The sequence below is a fragment of the Chroicocephalus ridibundus genome, chromosome 1 (assembly GCF_963924245.1).
Source record: "Chroicocephalus ridibundus chromosome 1, bChrRid1.1, whole genome shotgun sequence".
Classification (NCBI taxonomy): domain Eukaryota; kingdom Metazoa; phylum Chordata; class Aves; order Charadriiformes; family Laridae; genus Chroicocephalus; species Chroicocephalus ridibundus.
The window spans coordinates 112,732,101-112,751,342 of NC_086284.1; the positions used below are offsets into that span (position 1 = coordinate 112,732,101).

General features: G+C 38.0%; 1 protein-coding gene across 15 annotated transcripts in view; it reads left to right on the plus strand.

Moving 5' to 3' along the window:
* The window catches only part of ROBO2 (roundabout guidance receptor 2), a 471,920-nt gene that overhangs the window by 342,871 nt on the left and 109,807 nt on the right, over positions 1-19,242 (plus strand). For 10 of the 15 annotated variants that reach the window (XM_063347562.1, XM_063347578.1, XM_063347615.1 and 7 more), the window contains exons 6-7: positions 4,713-4,840; positions 8,121-8,132. In XM_063347562.1, the coding sequence (XP_063203632.1) occupies positions 4,713-4,840; positions 8,121-8,132 (140 nt within the window). The remainder of the gene's footprint in view (positions 1-4,712; positions 4,841-8,120; positions 8,133-19,242) is intronic. The other 5 variants (XM_063347569.1, XM_063347606.1, XM_063347674.1 and 2 more) reach the window with 1 other exon arrangement.

The window sequence follows — 19,242 nt, forward strand, 5'->3', positions numbered from 1 at the left end:
TTTTTGAGGCCAGTGGCATCAGTTCACAACAGTTAAGATGTGACTTTTTCTCTTACAAACTCTCTTTAGCAAGAAATATCACTTTTTGACTTGGTTTTGTTGAATTCAGTAATGCCTTCTTACACCTTTAAAATATACTGCTGAAGCAAGTGCATCCTTGTTTTTCCAGTTGGGCCTACTTGGATATGTAGGAATGCAATGACTGCAGCTGCAGACACAGTTTTTCTACCTGTGCATGTGAAAGACAAAGAGGTGCATACATTTTTATGCATAGCTGCATGCATGTTTTTGAAAATCTGGAAATCTAGGGGCTCTGCGAAGCACTCAGTAAAATGTATCAAACACAAAAAGGCATATTGCTAAATCTCTCCAAGTTCAGTAAATTCTTTCTCCCTTTTTTTTATTTGATAACCGTGGAAGATTGGTGGCTGAGTGTGGACAGATAAACTTTTGTATCTAGGGGAAAAAAAAATTACAACTGTGTCAAAACCAGTTTAATTCTAGATTATTCTTAGATGCTTAAGCTAATGCATGAATCCAACCTCAGTGCATTAATTTGTGATACTTAAAAACAGTTAATGTGTTTTGTTTTATTTGTTATTTGGTTGAGCAGATGGTAATGGTTTTGACACAATTCAGTTTTTTATTTTTCTTCTTTTCTTTTCTTGAAAAAGACAAGGCTCTTTTTCCCACTTTGTCACAGCTGGTTACCAATCAATCTCAATTCACGGTACAGTGATGATAGCACATGTTGTTCAGGGGCCAAATCTGATTGGGTTGCATTTTCAGCAGTGTTTCATATCAAAAAAAATTGTGTCTGTATGGCAGTGACTGTCAGCACACTATTGTACAACTGTCATTAATCAAAACTAGCAACAATGAATGCATTCATATGTGCCAGAGACTGCCAGATTTCACTCAAAATCACCCAATTTCTATTAGACTTTCCTCACCAGCAGTGTTTTCTCATCTGCCTGTTGTTTCTCTGTTTCTTTCTTCCTTTCCAGTCCCCTGCCCCCACCCCTTCCTTCTCGGTTAATTAAAGGCAGACCTGCTCTATTACTTGTAGAATAGAAATTATGTAACGCAGTGCCCAAAAGTGGCTGGTTTATATCTAGGCACAGGCTGACTAGCTGTTTAGAAGACCTCTCCCAGCCCTGGATGATGGCTGAAGTCTAAGCTGAACTGAAAGGTTAAGCACCTCCAAATGTTTAACAAAGAGAAGTACTTAAAATCAATTAGATGGCCATAAACATGTGAAACTGATGTTTGACGCCCTGTGTTTAAAGCTGAATGTTGGCATTAATTGGCTAGGAGTCAGCAATATTTGGGCAATATGTCAGAAGGTGTTTCTTGACACTGCGCATATTTGGAAGGCATTGCCTTCTTAGTGCGTTAGCAACGTTAAGGACCAGCTTAACCGGTACATTCTGCTTTTCCGCCACTCCGTCATCAATCCAGGAGTCTGGTAGCCTCTTTCTGTGATTGGTATTTGCAGTCAGAGAGGCCCTGATCCTGATTCCCAAGTGTTCAGTAGCACTAATTCAGATGAGAGTTAATTTCTCCAGAAACTCAGGTGGAAAAATCTTGCTATGGGAATATGAGGCTCTGGGACGGAGAGGAGACAAGACACTGTTCGAGACTGGGCAGGCGGATGCTTGAGAAACTGAAAACATATTGAGGCTTCACTCCTTGTTACTTCACGGTCCCTTTCTCACACAAGATCTGTGCTGCTGTGGATCAGGCTAAAAGCCAGTTTTCTTCCTTTCTCCTTCCTGCCTGCTTCATCTGTCAAAGCTCTTCACTGAACCGTGGTGACTTCTGGGGACAATGTGGGTGGAACAGATGACTGAGGGGCAGCGTATCAATACTTCAGGACAGCAGATGGTTATAATGTCCCGTGGGTCCATCTATGTATGAATCTAATTGCTAGATGGCCCGTTCTGTCAGGGTGGTCCAAAAACCCAGTATGGCCTCGTTGGAGAAGCAGACTGGGAGAGCTGTACCTCTCCTTGAAGTAATTGATAACTGGGCCGTGACAGTGACATGTTTACGCCACCCCCCGTTTCACGACCCGAGTGGGAGATGGTGGCTGTACCCTCCTCGCTCTGCGTCCTGGCATGCCACGCAGCTGGCTCCTTCTCCCAGCAGCCTTTGCACAATTTGCATGATTGGCAGGTGCAGGCATAAAGACTGCCGAAGCCTCCAAGGCAGCTGGCTGGCATGCCGGCACCAGCACATCGGTGAGATGAAGAAGAGCGAGTCAGCTGCAGCCCAGAGCAGACCGGAGGGCCCTGTCCCAAGGCTGCCTGCATCCCAGTTCAAGCAGCCGCTCGGTCAGATACAAGTCCTGCTGCCTGTCTGTTCTTATCTCGACAGCGGTAGGTGAACCACAGGGATGTTATTTGTCCAGTGAAAGAAAACAACAACCAAGCAAACAATTAAATAAATGGTTACTTGTGGCCCAGCTTTATAACTATGATTCTTACACAGAACTCATTTATATTAGAGCTCATCTTAGTTTTCTCCTCTTACAGGAGCTGAATACAACTTTATATTTTTAGTTCCCTAGGGCTGGCCTCATGTCAAGGAAATAAGCATTTTCTCTTGTCTGCAACTCTGTGGTCGCCAAAGACAAATAACTGCTCCATCATTGTGGGATACTGTTGTCATATTCTTGAGATTTTAAAGGGAGACAATTTGCCTTTCTCTCTTACGAAAACAGTGATTTCTATTTGCCATTGACTAGTGCAGCACAGCATGCAAAATGATGTAATTTGTGAGCAGTCGAGAAGAAATGTGCCTCAACTGCATATGGCTGTTGAACATAGTTGCAGTAGATCTTTACTGCTCCAGAAACTGCAAATTAAGTTCTCTGGCATCATGACTACACACACACACACACCCCCCCACGCACACTGGTACTACACTAACAAAAACATTGTCCCTAAGAGTTTCTGAAGTTTGCCATGGCATCTACTTATTCTTCCCGTTGGCTTATGTCTTATTCATTAGTTAAACCCAAGGTATTGCATATACTTATAATTAAGTTTAACTCCTAACAAAAGGGGTATTATATGTGTTTATCTCTGACAGAATGGTTAGCCTCAGTTTGGTCTTTTTTAATTTATTTTTTGCTTATGATTAAAATGGACTTACTGAATATAGAATGAAGCTGTATTGTATTGTGAATGTGAAAAGATGTCTTGACTTCCCTTTATTCTTGGAATTGCTAGTAATGCTGTAATTGATGTGAGCATTAATTAGACATAACAGAACTTTAAATGTTTCAAGATGTAGGATCCTTTTGAGTTAAGATGCTTTAAAGTCTGTTAGCACACAGTGCTTTCTCTACAAATCTATAGTAAAAAAAACAATAGAAACGTGTATTATGTACACAGAATTTAATGTTTCAGATTCCCAAATACTCACAAGATTCCTGTAACTAATTCCATTACATTCTTATTCATCAAAACATTTAAGGATGCTCTTCTATATGATTTTGATATGTTTGCTGAACAAGTCTACAAGGCCTTTCCTGTATAACAAAGAGAAGGTAAATTAGTTGTTCTGAAGTTATGTCATGAGTGCACATACAGTGAGAAGGAGTACTGATGTCTCCTGAAGTCTCAATCTTTCTTTAGCTTTGTATTCCTGTTTCGCTATTTGGTACATGAGAATCTGAAGCTAACTGTAGATTCAAGGTGACTTAAGGTATTATGGGCTTATTATGTCTAGAAGAAATGTTGTTGAAAATAATTTTACAAGAGAGTGTTTCAAGAGTAAAATATCCATGCTGAAAACCAGGGGTTTCCTGGTTTGGGAGCCAAAGACATCTCATACAAGATAAAGTCCCCTGGTGACTTTAATGAGCTTTGGAGCCTAAAATAGTTTGTTAAGCATGACTTTTGCAGGATAATAACAATTTAACTGAAAATATTTTTCTAGTTGTAAGCACTCTAAATGCCTTGAGAATGAATGTTCACTGCATGCTGAATTACTTTGTATTATTTCAAGTTTTATACATCCTCATACTTTTAGAATTATTACAACAGTAAAAACAAGGAAATGGACAAAGCATAATTGAATTGTTTCTAATTTCTTTTAAGAAAGAGAAAATGTTATTGCCCACACTTAATGAATCATTCTGTAGTATTTCTATGAAATTGATAAATCTTCTTTAATGTGCCTCTTCAATAAATGCCACCTTCCAGAGCTTAAATATATTTTTTATTGTTTGTAATCCTGTAGTGTCAGATCCTACCAATATGCTCACAGTTTCCCTAAGGGATTTCTGCTGTAGAGAAAAACTATATATAAAGGGAAATTTCCAAATCAGCGAAAGGTAAAGTGTGTAGCTCACATAGTTAAAGGCATGATAAACCTGAGCTGTCATGTATTGATAACTGATGTCTGATAGCTTAATTTTATCTTATTGCTCTAGATCAAGGACAAAGTGAATGATATTATTAATAAAGCCCTAATACTGAGGGAACATAGCAATACTAATTTTATGTAAAGTTTCTAACTAATGCAGAGTGCAATAAAAATGTCATGAAGATTAATGCTTGGTGGAATTATCTAATGCTAGATAATAATTTATCTTCCAAAGTTGGCTCCAAGATAGATTCAGACTGGCATATTCCAGGTGAGAGTTTTCATTCATTTCTGTTGTCTACAGAAAGACTTTTCATTCTTTTTCTGTAACTCAGGTATGACATCAAAGATGACTACACTTTGCGCATTAAGAAGGCCATGAGCACAGATGAAGGAACCTACACATGCATTGCTGAGAATCGAGTTGGAAAAGTGGAAGCCTCTGCTACCCTCACTGTCCGAGGTGAGTGTTCCCATGGAGGGAGGGTCTGTGTCCTATATGGATAAATTGCTTTCTGACGAAATGGGCCACATCCTTACCTGACACTGTTTGGGTTTCACATACTCTTTGCAATTGTGGGTGCTGGCACTGATTTACAACAAAGGTAAAATCCTAGTCCCGTTGATATCTCAGGCAAAATTGTAATTGACTTCAATAGGATAGTATCGCCCTGCAGTTAAAGAGCTCTTCCAATGTTTTTTATTGAAGAACAGGTGCGTATATGTGCATAAGAAAGCACCACATAACCATGGGCATAGACTTTAATATGTGAGCCATCAGCTTATGCTATTATTCGTGTTCCTTTCTCTAATAAGGAGTGTAGTAAGTAACTATGTTTATTAATGCCAAACATAATGCAGATAGTATTATTATGGGATTAGCTATGCCATAATTAAACTCTCTACTGTTACTCTATATCTGAAAGATAAACCCCAGCTAAAGGAAAAAGAAAATCCTAATTAAATTTTGTAATTATTACAAAGTAAAGACTAACATATTCTCTTCTAAAATATTCTTGGTCTCTAGTATCCACTCAGTGTTTATGTGCTGCTGTTTGATGCGGTAAGGAGTTTTTAAGACTGGTAGAATAATGAGTTGCCAAAATGTCTTTCATGACAGTAGATATAGACATGCTAAAGATTATGGGGAGAGAAAAAGTTTTTAGGCTAATATTTCCATATGAGTAAATAGAATATAATAGTTCTTACTTCATTCCGAAAGATAAGCAGCAATTTGGCACAATGGATATCATGCAGACACTATTTCACAGTTTAGTGGTGCATGCTGACGGTTTTCAGTAGAGCTGTGAAAGGTTAATAAAAACATTTTTAGCTTTATCTGTTCTTCTCTTTTCATACACATTAAATCAAATGTTCAAAGTCTCAATGGATTGCTTTATTAGAACTGGGGTCAACTGACCCAAGAGGCCAGCTTCCATTTCCATCCATTTAATGCATGGACACAGTTCAGTTTAATTTGCTGAATTCAAAGGGAAAAAAAAGCACCGAGTGGCTTTGTAGAGGGGAAGATGTTAGTATATAACAAAGGGAAGAGAGTATTGTGATAATCCATCTGCTGAAATATTACCTCAGTGTTCACTTTAGTCAATAAGTGGAAATACAGCTCTTCCCGTTTTAAGCTGAAGAAATAGGTTTACCTGCTACATGCTTGTGTAAGAGATTGTTCTTCCATTTTGTAACGTGAGAAAAATAGTCACTACAACGAACTCACAGAAATATTCTCACTCTGTTCCTTTGTCACAGGCAGAATCATGGTATCCAATAAATCTGGCAACCAATTTGATAGCCTTTAAACACTCCTAGAACTGTGTATACATAATCGGAGCAAGCCTTTTAGATTTGTGACCCAGACTAGTGATATAAACAATAGCTAGAACCAAGCAAAAAATCTTTTGAAATCACTGAAGCTTGAACCTGATGAAATTAAGGTGAAAAAAACCTGAGGAAATATATAATTTAATCGATTTTCCTACAGTAAAAGCAGGTTTTCATTATCTTGGGTATTTTTCCCCCCTGGGTTTGTCATTTATAGTCAAATTCATAGTGTTTATCAAACACAAAGGAAGCCACAATATTATAAGCATATGAAATGTTCAGGATATGACAGAAAATGAGAAAAGCCAAGAAATTCAATGGAGAAGGTTATTGCTCTGAATTTTCTGAAAACAAAGGACTGGACAAACACCCATTGACTTTTAAGGGTCCATGAACAACATTTTTTTCAATTAAAGGAACCCTTAATTCTGAATTCTTAAACTTTTGCCAGTTTTGTCTGAAACTGCTTTTAGCATAACCGCTCATCATGTAGAGGAGGAAAAACACATAGCGCTTCAAAATTTACTTTGAGGATGCCTTAGTCCTTGCCGGAGTCATGTAGTTACAGCTTCAAACCTGGCAACAGCAGCATTATCCTTAGATCCCTCGTTCATGGCTCCATCCTCTGAAAGCAGGGGATGAGGATGCAGTCAGGGAGTTTGCATTACTCTGTCACAAACCATAGCGGAATTTTAATTCCGTGGCTCAGCCTTCATGTCCTCTCTTGGAAAAAGGGCAGATCACTCTTATTCCTTCTCTCTCAGCAGAAGAAGGAGTATGTCCATAATACCAGAAGACAGAAAGGCTTCAAGTAGGTGATGGATAGTTAAATGAAGTGGGTATGTCAAAGTAAGGATAAAGCCACAGAAAGGTTGAGAACTAAGAGGGTCCTTGCATACTGTGTTACCTCTGGATCTGCATAACTTATATTTGACCCTAGTCTGCACATAAGCATACAGAGCTGGTTAACTTACTAAAAAAAATAATATTAATAATTATGCTGTTGCTCAGAAATGTGTAACTACTTCTACTGCTAAAATAAGGGAAGTTTGGCCTACCCAGGTGCAACCTGGAGTCAATTTTATGTTCAACTTTTCAGTTCTTCTGAAAGGGGATGTCTATATTTTATTACCAGAGGGACTGACAGCCCTCTTCCCCAGCACAAGCAAAATGAAGGGCTGTTGCTATAATCAAGAAATCACTTGTTGCAGCAGCAGCTTTCAATCTTGATAGCAACCTGAAACAGTATTAAACTGTCGATCATTCAGCAGTGGGTTTTTTTAGGAAGTAGAAGTTATCTAAGCAGTAATTTGGGAGGTTTTGGGTTGAAATCCCTGCGGCCATTTCAGCCTCTTTGTTATATTTTCATCCGCATTGTCAGTGAGGAAAAAAGCAGTGTGCTGTAAGCTTTCATGCCCATTATTGAATGAGAAAAACCGTCCTGGGCTTTCTGTAGCCCTTACTGCTTTACTGACTGGCCAAGCTTAAAATTCAATTGGTATTTGACTTGGAAAGAAAATGCCTTGCATCTACTGGCATGACACTTGGCAGTCTGCGGCTTAAATTGATGTGTTCATCAGGATCTAAAAGTTTTTGCTAATGTAATGCAATTTTTCTTTTATCAGGCATTAACAATGATACTTGATGATGGCATGCGAAGATAATAAAAATGTTTCTCAGAGAATGGTTCCAGTCAGCTTGTTCAGATGCTATGCTCAAGTAAATGTGATAATAGTGGCACATAACTAAACAGTAAACATTTTACTTAGGCTGTCATTTGAGGGGTTAGCAATCATGGTAGTATCCATAGTGGAAGGTAACATTACACGTCATGCATTCTGACAGATATTCTTTTCTTTTTTTAATTTCTTTTTTATGTTCTCACTACACCATTGTAATGTCAACAGCTCGCCCCGTTGGTAAGTAACCATCCTTCTATCCATTTTAGCATGGCTTCATGCAATGCTTCATCTTTCATTTGCAACAGCGTTTAACTGGCTGAAGTTGGCAGCCAGTGCTTAGTAGTTTTAACTGTCTAACACCAGGCAGTGATTTTGACTGACAAAGTGCTATTTCTGAACTTCGTATTTTCTGCTGTGTCATGTATAAATGCATTTGCCAAATCACCAACAAATACCAATCAGTGAAACGGGGGGTGGGTGTGGTGATACTGAGCCAAAATCACTCATTCAGACATTTTTAACAGTCTATTTAAGGGCCTGGTATAAAAGCCATTGAAATCAACAGAAAGGATTGTATTGACTTCGGTGAGCTTCTATCAGGCCCTAAATGATCAGCTCATTATGCTTTTATTGCATAGCAGTAAAAGCACAGGCTTTGCATGTCCCGTCTTTCTTGTATCTTTCAAAGAGTTTTGAAATTAAGTAGTCCTGAAATGGAAGAGGGGATGGAGTAGATTTCCGTGCTTGTTAAGAAAGTTCATCACTGATTTTTGCCCTGGGGTCATCTTGGAGTGCATTTTGGAATGCGCTGTATAGGATGCAGACTGATTTGAATAACAAGTCCAGAGGAAGACAGCTTCTGGATTTTGAATTTCCATACTGAAAATTTGATTCCTTCCTGTACTTCGAAATTACTTCTGAAAATTTCTAAAAGTCTAACTGAGCATGATGGAAAAATTGCAACTGTCAGTAGCTGAAATTCACTTTTGGTGTTCAGAAATATTCCAAACATATTATTTAATTTTCATTCACGGATCTTTACTCTGTGCCTATATGGATTTTCTAAATAGTTTAACCAGTTGCACTGCTCCTCTGATTTTTGTAGCTTGTGTTCAGATTTATCTTTTAGAATAATAATACGGTTACTCTAATTTTTTAGATTAGTGTGCAAAGCATGTACTGGTGTTTACGGAGATTGCTGAGGGGTTTGGTCTGTCTTTATGTAGTCAAGACTTATGTTAGAAATACATTTGACTAAAGTTTGTGAGTTTGAACTTGTCTCAGCTTTTTACTGTTATGGGTTGGAGGAAGAGAGGTTGGAATAATTTAAAGATAAAATCCAGGTTAGGCCTCTGTTTACAGAACTAAGGTGATCCCATGCTTATTTGCTTGCTTGAATTAGCATATGTACAGCCAAGGCAAGTACCTCTGCAGTCAAGACATGGCCTATCCATACCTGGAGAATTCCCTGTGCAGAACAAAAATTCGCTGTTCTCTATTTGGGATTTTGATAGCAAGCTTTAAACCCCAGTCACTAATGTGTTATTTTGGCATTACACTAGCTCTCAAGAAATTCATTTCCAGCAGTTGTAACTGTGAAACTGGAGTAAACTCACGAGAAAATTTTCTTTTGCTTAAAAATGTAGTGTGGATTTAGTATGTTTTTAATGTATATCTCATGTTGGGGAGGAGGTTCATGGCTAATAATGAAATGTCCTTCTTCATTCACTAAGAAAATGTTACAAGATTAAAAGTCTTCTAGATATTTTTCTCACTTTGCTCACTCTTAAAAGAAAGGCAAGAAAAAAATCACAAAGTAGAGACTGTTTCAGGCTCTGTGAAAGCCACGTAAAATAAATGACCGGAGAGTCACAAGAAAATGATAGGTTTCAGCAGTGTTCGTGGTGTCTCATTTCAGAACACTGATTCTTTTTTAAGACTTTTCAGGCCATTGAGTCATCCACGGTTCCATCTCCAAAGCTTATACAGACGCTCTTGGTCTCAAGTTACTTTACGTCCAGGTATATGATCCCCTTGTGTGACCGTGCTGTGGTCAATTTGTCATATTCCCTGCCTAAGCTATTTTGTTTTGTTACAAGTGAACATCTGGTACAAAGAAAATTCTTCTTTTACATTATTTATTCAGGAAACATAAATTAGAATAGTTGACTTCAAAATAATTATCATATGGTCATATGGTCTTTAATTTAGTGATTATCTTTGTGAATTGTGAAAAGATTGTTAAGTAAATAAGTCCAGCCCCAAATATATTTAACATATAGAACTCCCGTACAAGAGTGTATGTAGGGATTGCTGTATATAAGCAGATCGCTTTCTTTAGATCACTTTTATCTGATCCTGTGCCTGTAGAAAAGGCAATGCTGTCCTTATGATAGCGTATGCTTTTATTGCTTTTTGCTTAAGGACCTGGAATGGAACTGGTTTCTACAGTTCATATCTCTGTTTCAGTCAAGAGTAGGCAAAGCAGGTGACTACTTATTCTGGTTTTTGAAAATTTAAAGCCCAGTAAAGCAAAGTAAAGTAACTTCCCTCTCCACCACCAGTTCCCCACCAGGAAGCCCAAACAATCATTTTTTGTTAAAATTGTCATTTGGCAAGAATGGTGAGTCAAATTTTGTGGCTTTTTTGTTGTTGTTCAGGAAATTAACTGGAGTGCAGAGTAAAAATACCTCTCCTTACAGAAAGGAAGCTAAAGCAAATGCTACTTAATGTTATTAAGCTCACAGATCTCTAGGAGGATGACATTTTAACAGAAGGATATTTATATATTTATGCATACCTTAGACTACAGACGGCAGTTTAAAAGTTTATATTCTTTTGTGACACCTAAGAATTATCTGTGTATCTCTAACTTTCATCACTACCTCCAACTCAAAGCAGACATGTTTTGTCTTTATTGTGTTTTAAACACAATAAAGACATTTTCTTTCAGTGCCCTGTCACTGAAGAATAGAGGAATGTTTTTTAATGTTCCAGGATTACAATTCTTGTTGCAAACAGGATCGTTTTCATTTTCTATTCGGTTTTTGCCTGTTTCAAGTATTTACATTCTGTTAGTTGTGATATTTTTATTTAAATTTCAGCTTGAGTGGAAAATTCAGGAGTGGGATTACCAATGACCATGTTAGGTTCAAATGGTTATTAACGTATGGTATATACTACATAGACAAAATGAAGTATGATTCTGCCCAAGGTGGATGGCAGCTGGTGAATTTAACAGCTCTATGCCAGATTACTCATCATGTTTGGATCTGCTGCTAGGAATAAAAGTGTTACCCGTTTCTAAAATAGACGTTCTCTTATTTATAACCTTTTGAAAAGATTTCCGACAGGATTTACAACAGATGGGTTTAGGAAACAAGATATTTATCCCTATTTAGACCATTTCTGTTTTTATTTCACTCATTAGATGGATTTTCCAGGTGAGCAAGCTAGTATTATTTCACTTTCACATTCTGCTGTATTTCTTATGGCAGTTGGGCAGGAGAACAGCTGTTAAAAGACACACAAAAGTTGGGAGGAGCCCAAAAGTTTCATGTAGTCCCGCTGAAAGCAACGCTGACCCTCTTTCCAAAAGCATTTGCTGTACTGCTTTGAGACAGAGGACCTAAAGTTCAAATAGAAGATCTAGGACGATCTGTCTGATGTTTCAGTTTCCTTTTTACTAATCATCCAAAAAGTCATTCAGATGACAGAGTACTCAGTTTTCAAATTAATTTCAACTACGTCCAAGTGAAAATATAGTTCTTTGCATTTCAATTGCCTTGCAGTAAGTCAGGTTTACTTAATTTATTGTCATATGCTATGACTCATCTTCAACAAATAGCTAGATACTTTTGCCACCTGGATAGAAACTAAGTATTTGGAATTAACTAAGGACGTAAGGGGAGACCAACCAAATTACAAAAACTGCACTTCCCTACCATGTTGGAGAGGAGAGAAACAGTTGACACCTGCCATGAATTTTCCAAATTTCAGATTAATTAAATACATTCTATTTGCATTTAAGTGCAATGTGACTGTATGATGCATTTCACTCTGCTCTCTGAAGTTTCCTTGTCATAAATCAGCCTGGCATGACTTAATGGTCTATTAAGAGTGGTGCAGCATGAAACATAAAATAGAAAGGGCTGTACTTTAAACAAAGTTGTATAAGGTGTTGTGGCTGGAAATTATATCGTTCAGATGGTTCAGGTTGGTAAGTGAGAAAGATCTCTCTTTATTCTTCTTCATTCTGACTCTTGCATCTATGTGGGATGAATGCTTTTATTTTTAGTATATCCATGAAAATGTCACCTTCATTTGAGACACTGAGGATTTATACAGTATCAGTAATGGTGATTGGTGTGTGACAGAACAGATGAAATCATGCTTGGCACTATGGTGCCATCTTTCAGGGACAGAAATCTCAAATCTATATTAGTGTGGTATGTTTACTGTCTGCCTGCTGCTACCACCTATAGAAATTTTCAGAAGAGAGTAAGGACACCAGTGGGCATTATGCTCTGGGGATTTTTTTCTCCCTTAGGTGAAAGAATAATGCATTATTCTTGTTTAAAAATAGGCAAATTCTTTAGATTAAAGAGAAAAGATAGATTTCTTTGCGTACCAGTAAGAAATGAAAATATGGACCTGATTTGTTCTGACATTTCTTAGCCTTTTAAAGACCAGTCTAAAAATCCTAAAGTCCTTAGCATTTCTACTTAGGCAAAACTCCGCTAGCTGAATCCTTACACTAGAATCCTATAATGACTTCAGATGTCATAGAAATACAGCATTTGCATGATATGGGCCAGAATGGCTCTGCACGTGGCCATTGAGCACATTAACCACTAAGTATTTAAGTGCTGGTCCACAAAACTCAGCTTCGTTTCCAGCTGCTCCAAGTCTTCTTGGGTATAGTGATCCGAACAGAAACACAGAAGAACTGATAGAGGATTTTTCTTCAATGATAAGCATGAAAGATGGTAGTGCATGTTTCTTGAAGTTTTAGCAAGTCATACCCTGACGTCCCGGCTCATTCCACCATGGCACCAAGTATGTGCCAGTACTCATACTGTTTCCCTTAGAGAAAACCCAGTTACAGCAAGTGCGGGAAGTGAACAAGGGCCTCATTTTTTTTTCTTTTTTTTTTTTTTTATTGCTGAACTCTGCGTCGTGAAAGTTTTAAGAAGTTTAATGTGTAAATGTTTCTTAACTTTCCTGAAGCATACTCAAATCAGTGGGAATTGTTTTCTTACTTCAGTGGATTCTGAGTCTTTCCATAAGTCTTTGAAGATTGCACGTATGAAAAAGTCTTTTGATGTGTTGCTCCCCCCAAACCTTCCCCTTCCTTTTTCTAAAAAGAGAAATCGCTCACTTTTCCTTCAAGAGGAGTGTGGAAATCAATACATTAATCCATTCATTTTTCCCTTTACCTTCTTTGCTCAGTCGCTGCCAGCCATATTACAATTTGGATATGATCTCGGTATTATTCAACAGCAAAATGACTGTATGCCCCATTCCTTGAACGCCAGCATTGTCAGTCAGCATGAATAGTCTTTTTTCTTCCTCACTCCTTTTCCTCCCTCCACTTTACAGTGGCACAAACCAAGCAGAATATCTCCTCTCAGCCTTTTTTATTCTCAAGGGTAAACAAACCAGGAACTTGCCATCTTTCTCACTATAGATGTAGCCTATTAGCCTATCTAGGCTCTTTACTCGTCATCTCTTTAGCTCTTCTCTTCAGCACATGAATTCATGTTTTTTTGAAGGGGATAACCATGTTACACTCATTGTTTTGATGAAATCTTACTATATCAGCGAGGGGTATGCTTTTCTTTTTTAAACACATTACCAGCACACCCTCCTGCTATCTCCCATGACAGAAGGAATCATGGCAGATCACATGTCTTTTTGTTGGCATAATTTGTTTCATTTGCTAAACTCACAGAAGGTATAGTAGCACCAGCCATCCCCTAATGGTACAGTTTACATTAAAAAGTGGGCTACAGTGTTAAGATTTTAGGAAAGCAGTCTTTTCTATCTGATCTGAGCAAAAAGTGTATCCTGAATCTCAGGCAATTGAGGAAAAAAAATTGAAAAGCATTGTCTAGAGTAGAGAAACTCCTGAGTAATGTAAATTATTGGACAGACAGAATCAGTGCTACTTCTCTTTATATGTATCAAAACTAAGTGAAGGACTTTCTAGATGGGGTTTTCCAGGAGCATCGGTAAGGGGACACTTGAAAGAGATGACTGGACGAGATGTAATAAAATAGAGATATTTGATTAAAGATCAGCAGGCTACAGTCTAATGTTGAGAGGAAATTCAGACCAGATATTTAAACTTAATGTTTAAATGTACTTTAAAGCAAAAAGGACAAGGGGGTCAGAAAAGAAGCTGCTGATGAACTCATACCACTGGAAATGGGGGGGGGGCAGGAGTAGAGGCCTTTCTTTTCTACTATGTAGGAGACAGTTGGATTTTTCTGTAATTATTCTCATAGTTTTGTTTTATTGGCATTAGTCCTAGGTAAGAAGGAAGAACAAATCCTTGGTAGTAATTTTATTTTTTTGTGCTTCAACTTTTGTTATGAAAATGATAAATGCAGATTTGGCAGTTATGTTAATTGAAATTGGCAGGGAAACTTTGAATATAAACCAAACCTGCTTTTTCATTATTGTTCATCTAACATCTCTTTTTTCACCATGGAGATTTATCCCACTTCTTTCTTTTAGGTCATCCAGGGATAAAAGAGAGATTTTATGTGTCAAAATATGTAGGACAGTTAGCGTTCTTTATTTATTGATCCTCTAGACTTCTTTCACCTCTTGTAAAGAAAGAAAAAAATGCTTATGCTTCCGCGCTTTCAGAGATTATCCATCTGCTTCAGTGTTTCAGAACAACTGAAGGATAAAAATGTTGTTATATGTGAAATTCAGAACCTGAATTTAACTTGAATATGAGAACAATTAGTCCAGGTATGAAGGAAGGTTTAGCATTCTCAAATGCTTGAAGTCTGATCTTTTCACACTGTTGTGTTTTTACATGGGTCATATGAAAAGAGCAAACAAAACAAAACAAAAGGAATTTCTCACTTTCCACAAGACAGGAGCAGTGTGAAGGACAGTTATACCAGAACTGGTTCTGGTAATAATCTTGCTGAGACCTCACTTCCCCCTGCTTTCTACTGCTGCCCCATTGTAGCCTGATTCTTCTCCCCCAGTGCTTCCTTGCATTCAACCTGCTGAAAGGTCTCCCCGTGTGCCCCCTGTGCTTCTGATTTTGTGTATTTGATCTATTAGTCCAGGACATATGAGAATTAATTTTGAAGCGGTGTCAATGTTAAAGATGGTATCTGAGCTATGGATTATAGATGCTCCCTTAGGTTATGGGAAGCTGCTTTTCAGAAGAAACCAAACCTAGTACCTGCTTTGCCACCTCCACCTGTGTCATTTTAAAATAATATCACAGGTCTAATGAGTGGCTTCATGAATCACTTGTTATCCCCACAGTGTACCCATTCCTCGTTTTTATTGACAGAACCATCCACCTGAAGAAGAAATCACGGAAGAAGAGAATACTCTAAATGAACAAGGAAGAGAACATAATTAAAGAAAAAACAAAATGACCACAAAATGAGATCTATGCACTTGTTTCAAACTCCAACTGCACTCATACAGACTAGGCAATAGTTATAGATTCCTATGCTAACATGGTACTCATGGGAGAGAAAAAAATGAAACTAATTTCCCAGGCAAGTCAATCGTAACTAGCATGCTAAAAAGTTACTTCCTTCCCGGTCTGTGAACACACCTAATCGCTGGAGCGCATCATAAGATTGAGAAGTCTTTTCACTTTGAAGAAAATGACCATCCTAAACTTCCATTAGTTTATCCCTGATAAGAAATATCTGAATTAGTAATAGGCCTAAGTTGTCATCCTCTCAGGCTTCTGTAATGGCTCCTGTGTCAGAGGCTACACTCTTGATTTATCATTAGTCGTAGCTAATAGTGCACTAATAACTTCGTGTCATAAGAACCACACGTCACTTTCGGTACCGATTAAGAAGATCTGAACTCCTGAGGAAAGAACTGCTGACTCAGCCCAGGTTTCTGGTGTTTGAGACTGGAAATATTTTCTGTTTTCCTCTAATTACTCCATCAGCAATAGTAGCCTTGCAAACCATCGTTCAAAATTCCTAGACTTTTGTATCTGCACTTACTGGCAGCTCATGCCACGCGAAGGGCAAATGTTGCTACAGCAAGGTATATAAGTAGGGTCTGACAATTTTCTTTTACATTTGTATCACAAAAGCGTCCAAAAGGCCAATATCTACCAGGCCTTCTAGACAAATTTAATCAATGACACACAAAGGTGGGGGATCATTATTTTATAGAATCATAGAATCATAGAAAGGTTCGGGTTGGAAGGGACCTTAAAGATCATCTAGTTCCAACCCCCTGCCATGGGCAGAGGCACTTCCCACTAGACCAGGTTGCTCAAAGCCCCATCCAACCTGGCCTTGAACACCTCCAGGGATGGGGCATCCACACCTTCTCTGGGCAACCTGTTCCACTGCCTCACCGCCCTTACAGTAAAGAATTTCTTCCTGATATCTGAATCTCCCCTCTTTCAGTTTGAAACCATTACCCCGTGTACTGTCGTTACACTCCCTGATAAAGAGTCCCTCCCCATCCTTCCTGTAGGGCCCCTTTAGGTACTGGAAGAATTCCTGTACTGCCTTCAACTGTTGTCTAAGCTAGTATCTGGAACCAGCAAAACGATCCAACAAATAAGCAGTCCTACTCCATAGATGATGTCAAGGGTTACCTCCTTTTTCAAAATACACCATACTTCATCTGGAGCTCTGGGAGCTTCTGCTATCCTCTGTGTAAACGTCTTAGAGACAAGTATTGATCTGTATTTGGTAAGACTGGAACTGTGTTTGGTCTCTTAAAGTATCAACAAGTATTGAAGATCATCTGGAGTGGACACATGAATGTTGTACAAGCATTGAGATATTCAGTTTCACGTCTTTGAGGGCTTTGCAAAAGAAGATCGGGATGTTGATGGGGTTCCAGAAGTCAGAAGACAATTTGGGGAAGGCGCTATTATCTTATCACCTTAACTGACTCTCTTACTTCCAGGCAGAACTACTGAGTATTGTAGCAGGTGCGACTTTGATTGTTGAAAGGATTAATATGAAATTAATTTATTGCTGCAAATGTACAATTCTGAAGAAGACTGAAGATGGGAATATTAGGTTTGTCTGCTGTCTCTTCCCTGCTGGAATCAGAGATGAGTCTTGAAGAGTCTTGGTGCTCTACCAGACAGTGTGTTTCTGCTTGTTCTTCAAAGCTTTTTCCCCTATCAGTGAGCATTATCTGAGTTTTGCTTAAAACTTTAACAAGTCAGCATCTTTCCCGTTGCCCCCTTTGAACCAGTCACAGAAATATGTTTATGGATAATAAACAATTACAGTTTAAAATGAAGCACTCATCTTTATCACTTTAGCTTGTCTAAGTAATCTTCACGATGAATTTCATTTGCAGTTCGTTATCAACTGAAATTAGTTGCAATTAAAGGTTGTCAAATCTGTAATTTAAGCCCTTTAATACTTTTTGCTGTCACTGTTTTCCTGTAATATATTATTTTTTCAATGGGTCTGATCCAAAGACCACATAAGCCAATAGGATAATTCCTACCAACTTCAATGCACTTTGAATAAAGCCTCATATGCCATGGTATGTGAGGACATTTTATCTAAGTACATGTAATTAAAAGATTAATAAATTTTTCATTATGTGGAAATCATTTGGATTATGTAAAATGAGTTTGGTCTCATAGCGGCAGCCTTAGGTAATTGAGGATGTTTAGAAATAAACCAAACAACAGCAACAAAAATCTCACTGATATTTGTTTCTGTTGTTATAATTCCATTTCTGCTTGTGGTAGCAACACTGGACTAAAACTTGCTACAGTATCTACTTTTAATTAAAATCACGGCAATATAATGTACACACCCCAGGGCACATGGGCCGAGGGAGGTGCTGTGAGGAAGTCATGATAATAAAATTCCCTTAGGCTCATTGAATTCAAGGATAACCTCAAATCACAAGATCAGCTTAGAAAACTGTCACTGGAAGAAAATGTTGCTAGTACTTGATATGGGATCAAGCGTACTTTTTCCTATGAATTCACATTTTCCTGTGGTAATTGTCCCCTCCCCATCTGAGTCTTCTGCCATGTTTGTTATCAGGTGACCAGAGTTCACCTATGAAGGATGAACTCACTGTCTCAGTGAAACCTCTCTACCTCAGCAGCTTTATCAGCTCCTGGTGACTCAGCGTAACCTTTAGTATTCAGTAACACTACTGGGAAAGAAATGTATGCAATCCATCACCTCAGATTAGAGGTTCTGCTGACTATTAAGACTGGAGAAGGGTTGAGAGATCCCTTTGAAATAATTTGCAGGATTTTTTTCTTCTTTATTTTTTTCTGCGTCTCTTTAACATTTGCGCAGAGGCTACCTTCATATACGTTTATTAATAGAAGAAAAGATCCATTCTGTCATGCATAAAATGACATCTAGAAAGAGTGCAACAGAATGTATGCTTCCCGTTTTGAACAACGTAACTAATGCTTACTACTGCTCATGCTTTTCTATCTTCATTTGAATTCTTGCAGTAGAATACTGTTCTGTGCTGTAAAAACAGTTCTGAACATGATGTGGTTAACCTTAGGGTCCCTCCATCCCCTCATCTCAAAGCCCCCTCGTACATGGCCTATGCTTTCTATTCATGTTCAACCATCTGATTTCCATATCATCCCGCTCAGCCTCACAAGCGGCTATTAGCATAACAGAGCTTTAGTGTGACATTGATTGAAGCCAGTGCTTGCTGAATGCAGTATCAAAGCATAATTTGCCAGAAATCAAATCTAATTTACTGTGTACTATTTAAATTTCTAAAAAAAAAAAAAAAGTCTTTTCAATAGTATACTAGGTCTGTGGTCTTAATTGTTCTTTTTTCGTATTTTTGTCGAGTCCCCTGGAATCTAAGCAATATATTTCCTTTTAGAGCCATTGTCTTTGACTTTCAAATGTCAATTAAGCAAGAGTTTTTCCACTCTGTTTATTCCAATCCAGTTAATGTTACATCTGAAACAGTAAAGGGTAATAGTTTGATAGGAACAACATTCAGTTTGCTGCTTCATAACAGTTTTTTTCAAGAGATTCTTCTAATGACCTTAATGCTTAGCTTGAATTAAGCATTAAAGTACCACATAACTTTAACAGCTGAAGCATATCAAGCCCGCTGTTATTTCTGTAACAGTACCTTT